Raw genomic sequence first — 17,133 nt, 5'->3', positions numbered from 1 at the left:
CGCAGAACGGGGGTTGGGCGGGGCACAAGCGGCGGCGGCGGCGGCGGCGGGCTCTGGGTTCTGGGCGGGTTCTGGGCTCCTTACAGTCCGCGACTGGTGTTCGGCTCATCGGCTGGTGAGTTTCTGCTCGGAGTTCCACCACCTCGGGGGAGACGAGCGGCCCTTCCAAGGAGCTTTGGGAACGGCTCCAGTCACCCCGGCCCCTGGGCGGCGGCCGGCCGCGCTCTGTAGCGCAGGTGGGGGAGGGGCGACCGGGGACTGCCACCGAGTCTGTCTCCACCCATCCCCCGTCGCTCTCCACTGGGGAGTCCAGGCACCAGCCTCTACCCACCCCCCGCCGTCCGGACCCGGTCTCCCGCCGCCTCCCGCGCCCTTGTCCTCCTGCCCAGGAACCCCGTTTCCGGAGGCGCGCAGGGGGCGCGTTCCGGGGTCGGGCCTCCAAGCCTCGGGCAGGGCGACCAGGCCGACCTCTGGCCCGCAGGAGACACACTCGGGCCCGCCGCGCAGTAGGGCGGTCCTCGAGGGGCCGCAGAGTCCCGAGCAAGCCTGCATCCTGTGGCCATCTTGTGGTCACCCCAACGGGGCCATTTTCTCGGAGTCAGGGCCTCGCCAACGAGCCCTGGCGGAGAGTGACTCTTGGGGCTCCCGGGATGGACGTGCAGACTTACTGAGCCCGTCCTTACCGAGGTCGGTGGCCGGAGGGCGCCTTGGACTGGCCGAGCAGGCAAAGCCCTCGGGGACCGGGTGGCGAGGTGACCGCGGAGTGGGTAGGGCCTCCGCCCGGCCACTACCCTCCGGCCTCGAGTTTGGTGGGTTCTCACTGACAAGTGACCGGCAACACCGGCTTCCCAGGTCGCCAGGCTGTGGCCTTTCTCACCCTCACCTGGAGCCTCCAGGGCCCTGCATCGACCTTTACTGCCCTGGTTATACTGCAGATCCTGAGGGCTTCTGGGGGCGGGAGGGGGGGGTGTCAGATGGTGTGCAGCATCCACTCTGTTCTGTTCCAGTATCCAGAGACCGACTTTCCAACCACCGTGAGCTCGGAGTCTTCTGGATCAGCACATGCTATACAGGGACATTCTGAGTATTCAGGGGTGAGGCGTGTAAACAGAAGACTAATCTCATATCAATTGGGTGAATCCGCTGTTCTGTGGGTGAAGGCAGCATTGGGCAACCCATAAGGAACACCCACTAACATCTGACCTGAGCTCCACCTGGAAGGAGATTTTTTTTTTCTTGGCTACTTTGAGATTAGGAGACCCTCGTGGTAGGCATCCACCATTTACACTAAATAGAAGGCTGCTGGTCGGTGTTGCTGGAGCATGGCACTCACCAAACCCCAGGTGTGCTTCCAACTTTCACTTTGGTTGGTCACTAACGTCCACTGGTAGCAGAGCATGTGGTGGCGGTGGTAGGTGCGCACAACAGAAGCGAACACTGCCTGCTTCTGTGCCTTCCTCACAGTCATTGCTATGTGAGCCCATTATGTCCCCTGAAATACAGTTATGTTCACCCTGAGTGCTACAGCCAATTACTTGCTCCTAGTCTGGGGAAGAATTAGAAGTTTTCTTAGAAGGTGACACCCAGTGAGGAGGTTGAGAGCGGTCTCTGTCTGTCTTTGTCAGTCCTGTTTGAAATCTACACTTGTGGGTTCATGATGCATGTTTTACATTAACTCAGGTTTCAGAGTAGCCATGCCAAACAACTATTGACCCTCAGCCAGCAAACAGAACAATAAGGTTCTTGAAGTCTTAAGCCTGTCTCAGGATGTCTTTGTTGACTAACTAGATAGCAGGGCCCTGTCTTTAATCACTCACAGGAACAGAAGGGGAGACTCAGGGTTATTTGTCCCTTCTATGTGACTTCAGTGTAGTGACAAAAAATTCCACAGACACTGCTTTCTACCTGCATTTTGTGAGGGGGATTTTTTCTAACCACGTTGTGTTTAAGTAAAATAATGAGTTAAAATTGTTGCAGCCACTGTGGCAATCGATCCCCTTGACGGACCCCCTAAGAAGCATGGTGTTCTCCAGGGACTGGTGCCTCCTGATAATGTGACCTTGCTTCTGAGGAACTTTCTGGTTCAAGACAGATCTGCTTGTTACTCCAGCAGTCCATAGTATTGTGAATCTTCACCAGCATCATCATTCACTCAAAGGCATCAATCCTTCGTCTTTCTTGTCCATGCCATATTTTAAAAAAGAAAATTCAAACTCACTGACATCAAGTTGATGCTGACTCATCGGGACCCTACAGGGCATAGTGAGACCTGCCCCTGTGCCTGCTGAGGCTAGCACTTTATGTGTCCCTGCCTAATTATTGATTGTGTGTTTTCAACTTTGTTGTGAATTGGGTGAAGGTCTTCAGAGCAGATAGGATTTCTGTTCAGGTTACGGGCCTTGGCTTGCTTGTGGTTGCAGCCCACTCAGACAGCCTTCTTCCCTCTGCTTCTGTCTCCTTTCCCAACCTGGACCTCGGCCTGCTTATCCTAATGGCCCAGGATTCTGAGGAGTGCCGCGCCCTCTGGTGGTGGTCCCGTCATGGGCCTGCCTATCATTTGCCCGAAATTCCATTTGTTTAAATAGTTTAGCATTCATTCCAGTGTTTGGACAAGGACTTCCAAATTATGTTGACCTTTTTCTGCTGCTCCATTTCGTTGCATAGTGTTTTTCTTAGAATTAGTTGTTGAATTTCAGCATCTGCTTATGACTTTTCTTCTCCCTTAAGCTGTTGCTGTGTTGACTTACAAGATTCTGGAGTCCTGATCACTAGTACACTTTTTCCTTGGCATATTTGCATGTGCACTCACAGGTGACATTGACCTTTAATTTGTCCTTTGTTTCCTCTTTGGTGTGTCTCTACCTGCGTTGGTTGTTACAATGGTGCTGTCTTCCCAGGGCAAGAAGGGCTGCTCTCCTGCGCGCTCTCAATGGGCATGGGTGACAACTGACGTTGGTGTTCCCTGTTTGGTGTTAGATGGAATTCAGCTTTAATTCTGGCTGGTCTTTGTCCCTGTTCATTACTGAACCCAGAACACACTACTGTTACGTCCTTGCTGGCTCCCAGCAGCCCTGCAGGATCGGGTAGAACTGTTCCTGTGGGTTACTGAGACTGTAACTCTTTATGGGAGTAGAAGGCTTCATCGTTCTCATGTGGTTTCCCACTGTTGACCTTGCTGTTAGCTGTCAAGGGCATAATCCACCATTTCACCCAGGCTCCTTTTGGCCTTGGGTGGTCTTTAACCAGCTGCTTGGTGGTGCTCAGGGTCCAGGACAGGTCCCTGCCCCCTTCCCAGATTGCTATGTCTGTCAGGTGCATCTTCTGTGTTGGGATCTCTCCTGCCCTGCCTTTACTGTATTTGCGCTAGACCTGCTTTCCTCCTGGAATCAAGTTTGTAGAAAATGGCTTCAAAGAACCAGCTTTTGGATTTATTTGCCTTTCATTTTGGTTTTTCTCTTTATTCATTTCTAATCGTTTTCTTTTGGAATGAGATGGGGCTTTCTACTTCAGTAAAAAGTCACAATCTTGAAAACCCACAGAGGTGCTGAGTTGGCATCAACTCAATGGCAGTGAGTTTCTGTTTTCTTTCAAGTTATTTTGTTCATGTCCTAATGCAACGTTTTGCTCTTTCAGTGTTCTGTGATTGTGAAGCTCTGTAAACCCCGAAATCTGACGAGCCCGGCTTTGCTGGGTGCTGTAGGTCCGCATTTGTCTGGCTTTTGCTCTCTGGGTAGCTGGGGTGCACCTTTGTTACTCCCTTGCTCCCAGAGTTTTCCTGGGATTTTCCAAACAATTGAGGATATTTTATCTTCTGCTGCTTCTAATTTTATTAAATTATGATTTAAGAGCTCTATTGTTGTTAGGTGCTGTTGAGTCAGCTCCGACCCATAGCGACCTTAACAGAATGAAGCACTGCCTGGCCTTGCTCCATCCTATTGTTCCTATGCTCGAACCCATTGTCACTGTCAGTCCATCTCCTGGAAGGCCTTCCTCTCCTTTGCTGCCCTTCCACTTTACCAGGCATGATGCCCTTGTCCAGGGACTGGTGTCTCCTGCATGTCTAAAGTATGTAAAATACTTGCCTCTAAGGAGCACACTGGCTGTACGTCTTTCTCCTCCTCCTCGCTGCAGTCCAGGGTGCTTTCCGTGTTCTTCCCCAGCTCAGGCCTATCCATTCTTCTCAGGTCTTCACTGGCCACCTTTCATATGCAGATGAGGAATTTAAATTTCATTTGTGTTCTCTTATTTCGTGGATGAGCCTGGTTTTCCAGAGAAGCCGAGCCAGCAGCCAGGTGGGTGGGTGGGTAGATGGATGGATAGCCTGGCTAGCTTTGATCTGGGGCCTGTGATTGTGGGGCTGATATCAGAAATCTTCTGGGCCACTGGATTTCTGTGTCAGTCTGGAGAGTTTGCTCTCAACATTCAGAACTGATTGGTCAAGGCCCACTTATGTTGAGTCTAGCTTCCTTAAAATCAGCTGATTGTAAGTGCTAATTGCATTTACAAAACACTGTCCTAGCGACATTTGGACTTCGTCTGACCAATTCACTGGTAATTGGGCCCAGTTGCACACCAGGTTTGTGCTGTTCTTTCACCTTGTAAAAAATGCCCTTTCTTTCCTTTCTTCTGTGGTCTTGGCAGTGTGCTGATGGACGCTCCAGCTCTGAGAGATTGCACTAGCGCCTCACCAGAGGACGGCACTGGCACCAAGTTTGCCGGTATCCTTCAAGGCCTTTGCTTTGTGCATGTCTCCGCCTGCTGTGGGGGCTTGTCTCGGCTGTTAGATTGGAGCGGTCTGTCATTTTATAAATTGCTCCCTGGGCCATAATCACATAATGTCCCTTTTGTGCTCTGTCATTGTCACCCTAACCCACCCCCGGTTGACAATCTCCTTGTCTTCTCCCTGCCTGCCTAAAGCCTTCGTCCCTACTTTACATGGATGTCCTCCACCTGGCACATAGCTGGCTGTGTCTGCGGTGCCACAAGGTCCGGCTCTGACTGAGAACAATTGGCTCCTCCCCTTGGGGGCTGGTTGTCCTGATCTGAGGACTCTGGTCATGGTTTGTAGTTGCTCAGCTTGATTGATGAACCCTGTTGGCGCCGTGGTTACGTGCTGGGTGGCTAAATGCGATGCTAGTGGGAGAAAGAGGATGTCTGCTCCCCGAAAGACTGACTCGCAGAAACCCGTAGTGTTACTAGGTGTCAGGAGGGGAGAGCACTGGGTTTGGTTTGTGAGGGCGATTTCTTACTCCCTCTACCAGGTTTTTGTTGGTTTTGATTAAAATACCTTTTTAAGTCTTCTTCAGACTCACAAAACACATGCAGTGATGCCAAATGCAGGGAGATCACAGGCCAGTGGGTGGGAAGTCTTCTGGATCCGGTGGCGTTGTAAGCATCTCAGCGCTGGCATGGGTCCACGTGGTTTCTCCAGCTGAGGGCACTCGCATAGTTCCATGTGTCTTGTCAGCTGCAGTGTCTCCCAGGGAGTCAACAGAGAGAGACTCCAATGGAAACCAGGTTGCAATAGTTCTCCAACATCACATCCTGATACAGGGTTTTCTGAGCAGGGTTCGGGAGCTGCCATTCCTCCCGGGTGAACTTTACAGCCACATCGTTGAATGTCAGTGGTTCCTGAGCCTTGGCCATTTTCTTTGGTCCTTAGGACACTACAGGCAACTGGGATGCTCTGTCTTATCTGGATCAGCTCTAATGATGCTCACAAATTTCAATCTCATGAGGACATCCCAAAAGTAATAATACAAGGCACTCTTCCTCCTTCCTCTAAGCTGCTGGTGATGCACCATCTGCAGGCATCAAGTAGAGTTAGACATATAAGCTGCAGATGGACACAGGAGAACTATACAGAGCTTCCAAGATTCTAAAGCCATGACAGGATGCTAATGGGCGTGTACCTCTGACCCTGCTTGGAGTCAGGTGAATGGATTTGGTTCACAACCCAGTTAGAAGTTGAAATCCTTCCTTGTCATGCTTCAATGTGCAAGACAGTAGTACCAGATTTCTATCTCCCTAGACTGGACTGTATTTCTCTGTGGCAAATCTTTGTTCCATAGAAACTCGTGGGATGTTCTCTCGGATCCGTCTCACTCAGAGGAAGTGGGTTCAGCAGGGTCCACTGTGATTTTATGCTTTTCTTTCATCGTCACACGTTTGTCTATTGTTTGGACACAAGTTATCGACTACTTCATCTGGCACCACCACCAAAGCTGGCCTCTCCGCCCTCCTTCCTGCTTTGTTCCTGTGCCAGAGGCTTCTCCGAGGTCTCCTCCATCTCTCCTCGGGCCTACCATTTCCATTTTACTTCTATCTTGACTCTAGGACCTGGCGGGGCGACTTGGACAGTCTGGGTCTGGCCTCATTGGAAGTTCTTCCTGGAGCTCCGAGGGTTTCCCCTGCTCTGCCATTGCAGAAACACTTTAAGGACTTTGTGTCTATGCATCGTGTACCCCTCCCCTCTGACCACTACAGAGGCACCCAGAGCCAGGGCATGGCATAGACAAGGGGTTGGGTATCTTTTTATTGAAAGGGGCCAGGGGCTCAGAGTCTGCAGTGCTTAGTTTCGCCTGCAGATGAATGGGGCGGGAAGAGGTGACAGGGCCTTACTAAGGTGTGGCAGTGTGACTGTAGTTCTGTTTGTTGGCCTGGTCACCCAAATCTGTCCGTCCTGAACGTGTGCATACAAAAACATGTGTGTGTTTTCCAACAGGTTGACGAAGCTTCGCTCAAGATGTCTAAGGTGAGAGCCATACTCGGTAGGGCTGCAGTGGAAGAGCACCCATGGGAGTTTCACAGGGTTTACGGTCAAGATCCCGGTGCCCGTGCTCCATGCTTCGCTGCATTGGGACAATGGATGCATTTGAGACACTGGGACCAGAGGACATGGAGTGGGCTTGTCATTCGGGAAGCTCTCTCTGTGTCCCGGTGTCTGGTTCCTCAGTACACCAGGAAAATCCTGTTAAGCCAGTTAGATATGGATTAAAATCCTTATGATGAGCATGGGTTTGGGTTTATGATGGTCCACCCCCATGCCGGAGCAGACTCGCCCTGAACCGTTGCACAGCAGCTGTGCCCGTGGGCTGAAGGCACTGAGGTTCGTTACTGCACAATGAGAAACGGCCAAAGAGAGTTCTGATGTGTCTGAGGACCCACCTTTGCAAATGGGCTCTGAGCCCTGAGAGCACGCCAGGGGCAAGCTGAGTACAGAGTCCAGTGAAAGGGTGGGTGGTTCTGGCTCTGCTTTGTCCTTGATCTTGTGAGTTGCTGGCCTCAGACGCAAACTCTTTGTCCAGGTTTCGTCTTCCTCTTTATAGAAGGGTTTTTAGTTGTCGACACACTGGGGAACACAAACAAAAAGGCAAGATGAAAACTACCACATTTTAAAAGTCTTAGTTTATGTGTATATTGTTCTAGTTCTTGAGAGTTTAGAATATGTACATTGTTTATACGAGAAAGCTATAAAAAGTTGGGGGACGTTTTCATCTTTTAATTCCATTTGTCTATAATCTTTTTTTTTTTTTGTCTATAATCTTTTTTGATGTTCCCTCATATTTTCAAAGTAACCACTAAAGCCCTATTTTTTTAAATCTCATTTTAGCAGCAACCAGCTCAGTTTATAAATCCTGAAACTCCTGGCTATGTTGGATTTGCAAACCTTCCCAATCAAGTTCACCGAAAATCAGTGAAGAAAGGTTTTGAATTCACACTAATGGTTGTTGGTAAGAAGTCTGTGTACCAGTTTAATAACTTTTGGTTTGTCTTTTAATATAATTAATTAGTCATTAGATTTAATAAGTTACTAAATGACTAAATAACATGACTACCCCCTGTTCCCAAACTGTGGAATGTAATAGTTTTAGGGTCTGAGATGTAAGGTGGAAAATTTTTGATGACAGAATCAAATGACTTGGAAGTTTGGGGCACAGGTGTGGGGTAGGGATGTTGAAAGTTTTTGCTGAGTGGTGATGTGTGTGTGTGTGTGTGTGTGTGTGTGTGTCACTTATTGCAAGGGGTGAAAGTTATCTTTACTCGGCAGTAGCAAGCCTCTGGATCCTTGTCTCCTGGTGCCCAACCGTTCCTCACTGAATGGGGCTGCCAACGTGCTCCTCTCTGAGGTGGCGGAGACTCGTGTTACGTGGAGCACTGCGAGCACGCAGAGGTCCCCCAGATCTGACGGCTCTTGAGCAGCCTCCTGTGTTGTTTTGTTTGAGCCAGAGGTTCTGGCAGGAAACTTCAGAGCAGGCTCTGAGGTGATTACACACGACGAGTCTTCAGCTAGAGGAAAGGCTCCCCCACACTGACTCTACCTCGTGGCCCCCTGGTGCCTGCGCCGTCAGTATGCGCTTTGCTGGGCTGCGCAGGACGTTGGCCTGTGGGTTCAGCGTGTGGATGGAGGCGGACTCGCCGTGGTCAGTTCTCTTCCTGTGTGTCTCTTCTCCCCAGTCATGGGTCAGAGCGTGTCCAACACACAGTCCTGGGTCTCCTGTCCACATTCCTCTTTGCATGCGTGTCACATCTGACATGCGTGCTGCCTGCGGCACCTTTCACACTCCCTCTCCCGACAGTGGGCCCACTCCACGGGAAGTAGTCATACATGCTTCACGTACATTTGGAAGTTTGCTGTTGAGAAACAGCTGTGGAGTACGCCAGCTCTGTCATGAGAAGTTGTGCCCTGGTCGCTCACTGGTAGTCACCTTCCAGGCGGTGATGATTGTTCTTGATACCATTCTCACTGGGTTTCAGAGAGCCACCTGCGCCTCTCACTCTCCCTCTCCTGGGTTCTCCTAGCAAGGATGGGACGTCCCCGCCTTGTCTACAAATGGAGATGCCCGGCCTGGCAAGCGTGCTCACCCTGGTGCACACCAGCTAGCCGAGACGGAAAGTGCTGGGAACTGTGCCTAATGAATGGCCTACAAGAACAGTGTGGGGTTTGTCCATGCCTCTGGTAGATGGGCTGAGTCGTAGATAGAACGAGCCGGAGACAAGTGAGTCATTTGGGGTAAGGTCTGAGCCTCAGTGTGGGTTTCTGTCTGTACAGTCCAGTGCTTACAGAGAGCAGGAGCTTCCTCAGTGCCTGAGTGGATGCTGTGCCCGGCAGGAGCAGAGGTGCTGGAAGCTAGAATGGGTGGCCACCAGCATTGGTGGGAGATAGGGAGGTGCGGAGCAGGTTTCCGTGTCTTGCCCCAATAGCATGCTCTGACCCTTCACCCAGTCCCATGGCTTGTTGAATGGATAGGCTCAGTTTCCTGCAATGTGGTCTGCAGAGCAGGTAACTGTAAGCCCATTCTGTGTTCCCTTTGCCAGAAAGGGCATGGTCTAGACCACAGGCCTTAGAGGCTCAGGCCCAGTAGCCAGTAGGGACGAGGTGGCAGTGCCCGTGTGCAGGCATTGCAAAGGTCATGGGCCAGGACGTGGCTGAGAACAGTGCCTGGGGCAGAGGGGCCTCGGAGGGCAGAACTGTCTGGGCCATGTGGACACGATTGTGACAGAGTTTTCATTCGCACCACAGGTGAGTCAGGCTTGGGAAAGTCCACGCTCATCAACAGCCTGTTCCTGACTGACCTCTACCCAGAGAGGGTCATCCCCGGAGCTGCTGGTGAGCCCCTGCCCACTCTGCCTGTCTCTGGGTTCAGCTCTCATGGACGCCAGCAGAGGGCGCCAAAGCAGTGCTGCGCGTGCTGTTGTCTCCAGTGTTCTGATGGACTTGGGGGGGTGGGGGGGTGGGGGTGGGGATTGCAGAGCAGGGGGGTGGCCCTCTGAGCACAGTTTCTACATCAGAAATGGTGGTGAGCAGCCTCTCCTTGGCTGGTGGGCAGACTGAGGAGAGGGTTTCACACTTGGATGTACAGTAAAGAGAGGACCACTAAGGCGTGAACGTGGTCCAGGTGTTGGACCTTGTAGGCATCCCTGTATGTTTGTGGGGTGGACCAGTGAGGTCCCCTGACAGACCAGACATGGCTAGGGCAAGGGCACTCACTTGTCTCTGTGTCAGCTTTTAAATTCTCCACTTCTATATCCGAGGGCAGAACAACTCATTTTTTTATCATGGCGTCCTCCTCTTCGCCCGGCGGGGCATGTCCATCTTGCCTTGACCCTGTCCTTGCTGACCTTGAGCTTTAGTCTACACAGGCCTCCCTCCCCACACAGTCTGATGCTGCTCCTCTGAGGCTGACTTTCAAGGTCTGTTCGTGAACAGCTCTTTGCTTTACAGAAAAAATCGAGCGGACTGTCCAAATTGAGGCCTCCACGGTGGAGATCGAGGAGCGGGGGGTCAAGCTTCGGCTGACGGTGGTGGATACCCCTGGCTATGGCGATGCCATCAACTGCCGAGACTGGTGCGTGCACTTGTGTGGGTGCTGCCATGCTATGCCTCTAGTGACATTGCACATTTTGAGTGTATGAGTGAGGGGTGGTCACTGCACTGGAGTTGACAGCATAGAGAAGGATGAGCCTGCTTGTCCAATGTGGACTTTGTAAAATGCAGGTTTTGCAGAGCAGGTGGGGGCCCGGTGGCCTAGTGGGTCACACATTGAGCACTGCAAGGTCAGAAGTTTGAACCAGCTGATCCTCAGGAGAAATCGAGTCCCTCAGAAACCCACGGGGGCGGGGCTGTTCTGTTCTTTGGTCACTGTGGGTCAGCTTTGACTCAGTGGCAGTGAGTGTTGACAGAGCACAGGTCATGTGTGTGCTCTGGGACACCCCCCTCCCCTTTTTCCCAGTGAGACCCTTGGAGCCAGCCATCGCTGCGGTGCAGGTCATCTACTGGGCTTCCCCCTCCCTGCATGCCCACACACCACACTGCCTGGCCCCCTCAGGCCAGTTTCCCAAAACCCCGGAAGCAGGTTTTCTGAGTCTTGGAGTCATGCAGACACTGAGGGAGGGAGGGAGGGAGGAAGGGGCCGGGCCTGTGCGCCCTGTGACTGTTATCGTCTGGGCCCCAGTTTTAAGACCATCATCTCGTACATTGATGAGCAGTTTGAGCGCTACCTGCACGACGAGAGTGGCTTGAACAGGCGGCACATCGTCGACAATAGGGTCCACTGCTGCTTCTACTTCATCTCGCCCTTCGGGCACGGGTCAGTCGGGTGGGCTGGACCATGGGGGAGTGGGCAGGGATGGTGGGTAGAGATCTCGAGTCCTCGAATTTCTTCTCTCCTGTGTGCTCCCGGGCACAGGCTGAAGCCCCTGGATGTGGCCTTCATGAAGGCCATCCACAACAAGGTGAACATTGTGCCCGTCATCGCCAAGGCTGACACCCTGACGCTGAAGGAGCGGGAGCGCCTGAAGAAGAGGGTGAGCAACAGCCTGCCTGAGGACTGGGCCTTGGGCTGCTCTGGGTTGGCTGGGTGTCCTTCACGAATCCCAGCATCGAGCTGACTAGCAGTTACTTTCAGACTTGCTTTCCTGGGACTGCAGAATGTGTGTGTTGGTGGGGTGAGGGTGCCCTACAACAGCCCTGTGCCATCGAGTCCGCCCAGGTGGAGTTTCTGTTCCTGCTCCTATAGACATGCATTGTCTAACCTAGAAAGGAGCGTGTCTGCAGGCTCTCTGCACACAGGCTCCGCAGTTCCTACCCCAGCCCAGGCTAAATGCTCTGAGTTCAACACATCAGAAGCAGTCAGCGTTCCACTCTGCCCCCAGCCCCACGAAGCTGAGTCTTGGGTTAGCAGAGGCCATATAGACGGCAGGGCAAGGCCAGCAGGCATGAGGGCCTCGGGGCAGAAAACCCCGACTGCATGGTCCCCACTCCCTAGAATGAGAGCAGCCTTCCCCTTAGAAGGCCTGAGAGTGGGCTGTAGGGTGTGAGGTAGGGGGTCTTCCTGATGTGGCCCGCAGCAGAAGGTGGGCTGTCTTTGATCACATTGAGTTTGGAAGGTCCTACGCAGTGTCTGCCTTCATGACCAGAGGGTGAGGTCGGGTGTCTTCTGCCACCTCCCACCCCCCAGTGGCTAGCCCTGGGAGCAGAGTTGCAGCCTTCCTAGTGCCTAGGGGTGCACGCAGCGTGCAGTAGTCCTTGGACCCGTTCCTCATGCAAGGGTGAGTGGGCTCTGCTCCTGTCGCAGCGGTGTTGCCTCCTGCCTGCCTGCCTGCCCACCCGCCTGGGTGATAGTGCAGACTGTGGTCCCCCGCTGCCAGCTGGTTGCTCCCTTAGCAATGTCCTACTCCTGGCCTGGAGCCCAGCCAATCCTCCATTGCTGACCAAATGGTTTGGTTTCTTGCCTTTGCCCCTCACTAGCCAGGGGTCTTGTTCTAGCCGGACAGGCCACGTCTTTCCTCCATTGGCACCTCGGGAACCACCTACTCACTGCGCCTACAGCATCCCGCCCTGCAGCTCTGCCATACTTGGTCTTGGGGCCTGCCGTGCCGGTGCAGCTGGCTGGTTGGGCCTGCTGGCAGGAGGGCAGCACGTGTTTGATGGCAAGGTGCTGGCTGGGGATGGTCTGTCAGAGGAGGGTTCTCTGAAAGCCATGTGGAGCCTTATTTCCGGCAGCTCGTAAAGTTGCTGGAAAGTGATTCTTTGTGGTATTTGGGCAACATCTCTGCCTGAGGAGCTGCTGGAGCTGGGTGCATCTGCTGACTGTGTCTGGTCTGCTTATCCTCTCAGATTCTAGATGAAATCGAAGAGCATAGCATCAAAATCTACCACTTACCTGATGCAGAGTCAGACGAAGATGAAGATTTTAAAGAGCAGACCAGGCTTCTCAAGGTGAGAACGCTGTCCCTGGCACACGATGGGAGTGACCTCTGGGCTGCCCCAGGCCTCTGTCCTGGCTACCAGTAAATGACCAAGGGACATGTCACTCTGTAGTTAACCTCACCCCAAAGGTGCTCAGCTCCAGCTCTATGATCAGCAAACCCTGCTTCTTCCCCACCAGTGTCTGCTGGCACCCACTCCCCAAGCCAGCCCTCTGCCTAAGGCCCTCAGCATTACCCACTCTGAACTGGGTGGCCCACTACTTTGACTGATTCAGCTGCCATCTCCTTGGGGTCCTAAGTGCAGGCTCCATTCCTGGCTCTTCTCTCTTGCTGGTATTAGAGAGCCTGCCATCCTGCTTCTGATATGACTCTGTTTCTACCTAGCAGGATGGCACGTGTAATCAACCAACTGAATCATGTCAGCATAGTCGTTCAATCAAGGTTTTTGCTGGAAGAGCTGTGTTAGAGGAGTCACATTTTGCAAACACTATTAAAACCTCACCGGGAGCCCACTTCCTGTTGCCCTTGGTTCTGATGCTGTCTGCTGAAACAGCCAATAGAGGCCAAAGGAACAGGTGGGAGTGGAAGAGGTGTGCACCCACCCCACCTGATACCACCACCCAGAGCCCTGTCCTCTATCCTGCCTGCTGATAACCCACAGGTACTCTTGGGTTTCAAGAGTCTGCATGTGGCGACTTGGAAACTGTTAGGGGGAATGATAACCCCTAAAACCCAAACACCTTGGGCAGCTGGGTGTTGTAGGTTTCCTCTACTTGGAGATCTCTTTTTCTGAGTTTTCATTGTAGCTGTGATGTGCCCCATGTGGTAGACGGCTGGCACTTCCAGGAAGCAGGCCAGAACCTTCTACTTCCCCTGGAAGCCTGGCCCTCGGTCTACTCTGGCTTCCTATCTCCCTCTAGGCCAGCATCCCATTTTCGGTCGTGGGATCCAACCAACTCATTGAAGCCAAAGGCAAGAAGGTCCGAGGCCGCCTGTACCCGTGGGGGGTGGTGGAGGTGGAGAACCCTGAACACAACGACTTCCTGAAGCTGAGGACCATGCTCATGTGAGACCCTCGGGGCCTGACGCTGGATCTGCCCAGTTCTGTACTCTTCATGTGTCCTAGCATGTAGTCCAGTGTCGGTGCATGTCCTAGTAGTACATGCTTGTCTGTCTCAGCGCGCAATCCAGTGAGTGATTGGATGTGGGCGATTGCCCTTCCTTGTGACCCAGTGCCTGCGTGCCCTCCCATGTGGTGCAGTGTCTGTGTCCGTGTGCCCTGGAGCATGGTCCTGTGTCAGTCGGATGGACTGTGTGGCTCCACTCGGGCATCATCTTCTTTTCCAGCACACATATGCAGGACCTCCAGGAGGTGACCCAGGACCTCCACTATGAGAACTTCCGCTCCGAGAGGCTCAAGAGAGGCGGCAGGTTGTCCAAGTCATTGTGTCCCCTGAAAGCCTTCCCTATTGTGACTCCCCACGTCGCACTCCTGCGGGCTGCCTGCCCCGCTCTTTAGCTTCATCAGTGAGATTGGGCTCTCTCTTTGGAGGTGCCCCAGAGACTTGCTAGTTGGGGTTGGGCAGCCTTGGCAGCCCTCACAGGACGGCTGGGTCCCATCTTGTGCACTGCTGTGGAACGCCATGCACGTTCCTTGCTACTGAGCAGCTCTGGCGTCACCCCACAGTGTATGCCAGGGAGCGCATAAGCAAGAGGTGCAGCAGACACTGGGAAGGGGGACAGTAACAATAGCTTCACCAAGGTGTCTGGGCCAGCCCACCTGTGCTGGCTCTGCCGCCCTCCCCCCCTTTCCCTCTGCTTCCGGTGGCATGCTGCTGGGAATGTGTGGTGCCTGAGCATGGTGAGGCGTGACACTGGCCTGTGCTGGAGCCTGTGGTGAAGGGTCGGCTCAGTGCATGCTGTGCCGGCATCACCTAGCACAGCACAGCAAGGTGCCTGGTGCTCCCGGGTTGGGCCACTTGCCTCTTTTCACCCATGCGCCCTCCTCACCTGTGCTCTTACTCAGAAAACCAACAGGTGCATCCCTTCACATGCTTCACAGGGTCGTGAAGTGGTCAGCGAGAGCCAACTTTGTGATGGTGATAATGTCATTGTAAATTTCTGTCCACTCTTAGGAAAGTAGAAACTGAGGATGTGAATAAAGACCAGATCTTGCTGGAAAAGGAGGCTGAAGTAAGTAGACAAGCATTTCTATATTCTGATCATATAATTTCTAATTAACTTACTAAGTTCTTACAGAGATCTACAAGGGGCTTGGCAGAGTTTGTCAGGAAATGGAAATAAACGTAATGGCGTTTTCTCACAGACTCTGCGAAGCTTCTTGGTACACAATCACATGCACGTTTCACAGGGACATGACATAATGTGTGAGGTGCTTTTCCGCGTTGGCTAGTTTAACTGGAAAGCGTAGAGAAGGCGGGAGCGTGGTGACCTTGCGGGAAGAGCAGGCTGGCAGTCCACTTGACGATAGCCCAGAGCCGTTGCAGACCTGAGGACGGCGGGTGAGGCCGCCTCGAGTGCGAGTCCACAGCTTGGGGCGGTCAGACTGCGGTGTGAGTGCTCAAGATGTGCATGGGTCGCACAGCCTTCTCCTTTGAGACTCTCCCGGTTCTCACTTTGAATGCGAGTATTTATCTTCATGAACACCTAAGCTAAAGCGGAACAAACAAAGGCAATATTGCCAACTTAAAAAAACAACAACACAGTTTTCCTGTACATAGGTAGGAAACACTTGAGAAATAGAGTGAAGCATTATTGCAGCAGCAGCAGCCTTGTGCTGTCCACTGGCTTCCCTGTTGCCACGAGGCAGCACTCAGATATGGGCCCACCCTCCATCCCGCTTTCCTGCTCTGACACCAAGCATTCCTCCCACTGCACCTGCCTCTGTGCTGGGGCAGGAATTCACTGCAGTAGCCAGACAGAACTCGAGAGAAAACTCAAAACCAATTATGGGGGTTTATTAGAGAAGTCACTAAGTTACCCTACAGTGAAAAATAAGGGTATAGTCATTAGTCCAAGCACTACTCCTCAGCCGTAATTGAGTTTCACACTTTGGTCCTCAGCCCCCGGGCCTGCCTCACAGTGATAATGCTGGTTGTTGCTCTGGCTTGGCTCCTTTGCTCTGCCCATGGTCTGTCTCCAAAGCAGAGACTCTGACTTCTCTGTTCTCAGACTATGTCTAGACAGAGATCTCCAACGTGCCCTTCTTCTGATGCTCCTGGGCTTCTGATGGTTCGCAGACACACAAGAATGGCTTTGAGGTGTGGCTTTTGTCCTTCAGCAGGGCCACCCCTCCAAGGAAAGAACATGTGTGACTTGATTGATGTCCTTTGCTAACCCTACCGAAATCCTGTCTGTCAGCCGAGCAGAGAACTCCCTCCAAATGAGCATTAGAGCCACGGGCAGAGCCCAGAACTTGTAATGCCTCACGTAAGGAATTGCGGCCAGAAGGGTCGTCTTAACTGACTGCCTCACGGCACCATTGCAAGGCCCAGAGAGCCCCATGGGCTGCCCAGGTGTGCGCCGAGTCTTCCCTTTAGGGAGAGGTGACCCATGATTCTAGCATGTATCTGGAGGAAAGGTTGGAAAAGGCAGGTAGTATTGTGGAAGTGGGCTCAGGAGAACAGCCTGTACATGCAGCGGGGAGATCCATGGAGGGCAAAGGGGGCTCTAAAGCACCTAGTCCAGGGAGACCAGCAGGTGGACACCACTGTTCTCTGAACAGCTAAGACCTGGTGGCTCCCAGCAAAGCCGAACACTTCTCTCCATTTAACACTGAGTCCCGAGCATCACCCGCTGTTCCTGCCTTGGTGGTCGAAGAGCGCAGGCCTCATGTCTCATCTGAGCTGCGGTTCTTCCATGGACCTTCTGTCCTTGGTCCTCCCTTGCTGATGGATGAGAGACCTTTGTGTGGCCATGGTACATGTTTCGGAAAGGCCTAGAAGCTAAATCTCTGGAAGGTCACAGAACACCATGTGCCCATTAAGAGCATGAACTGAGAGGAATGTGTCCCACCCCTATCTAGCTTCGCCGCATGCAGGAGATGATTGCCCGGATGCAGGCGCAGATGCAAATGCAGATGCAGGCTGGGGACGGTGACAGCAGCGCACATGGCCACCACGTGTGAGGTACGGCATCAGGTGATACAAAGAGAGGAAGATGAGCGAGTGGGAGGCCACATCCTTTCCCATCCTCATGTGGGCTGGGCTCCAGTCCAGGCTCAAGAGAATTCCACCAGGACCAGGGAAGTGTCCACCCCTGTAGACAACAGACAGCTGTCCTCCCACCAGACCATTTCCTTCCCAGAAGACTTGAAAGGTGGATTCAAGACCCACCAGTTGAGGGGAGTGGCCAGGCACAGGGGCTGCTGTGGCATCCCAAGAAGGTGTGACTATGCTTCCA

At 52.9% G+C, this 17,133-nt stretch overlaps 1 protein-coding gene across 2 annotated transcripts; it reads left to right on the top strand.

Annotated features, from left to right (window-relative positions):
- The first annotated feature begins 22 nt into the window (after window positions 1-22).
- Window positions 23-16,859, top strand: SEPTIN2 (septin 2). Of its 2 annotated transcripts, none has more exons than XM_075529901.1 (12): window positions 23-115; window positions 6,725-6,754; window positions 7,613-7,733; window positions 9,524-9,610; window positions 10,226-10,349; window positions 10,956-11,090; window positions 11,190-11,307; window positions 12,620-12,721; window positions 13,632-13,777; window positions 14,059-14,142; window positions 14,847-14,904; window positions 16,757-16,859. In XM_075529901.1, the coding sequence occupies exons 2-12, from the start codon at window positions 6,746-6,748 to the stop codon at window positions 16,856-16,858; spliced, it is 1,086 nt and encodes a 361-aa protein (XP_075386016.1). In that variant the 5' UTR covers window positions 23-115; window positions 6,725-6,745; the 3' UTR covers window position 16,859. The 2 variants fall into 2 exon arrangements, with proteins under 2 accessions (XP_075386016.1, XP_075386017.1); XM_075529902.1 differs by having other exon boundaries at window positions 28-115; window positions 7,616-7,733.
- Window positions 16,860-17,133: the final 274 nt, after the last annotated feature.

This window comes from Tenrec ecaudatus, chromosome 13, assembly GCF_050624435.1.
Source record: "Tenrec ecaudatus isolate mTenEca1 chromosome 13, mTenEca1.hap1, whole genome shotgun sequence".
In the NCBI taxonomy this organism is placed as follows: domain Eukaryota; kingdom Metazoa; phylum Chordata; class Mammalia; order Afrosoricida; family Tenrecidae; genus Tenrec; species Tenrec ecaudatus.
This window is presented reverse-complemented; position numbering and strand designations above follow the sequence as displayed.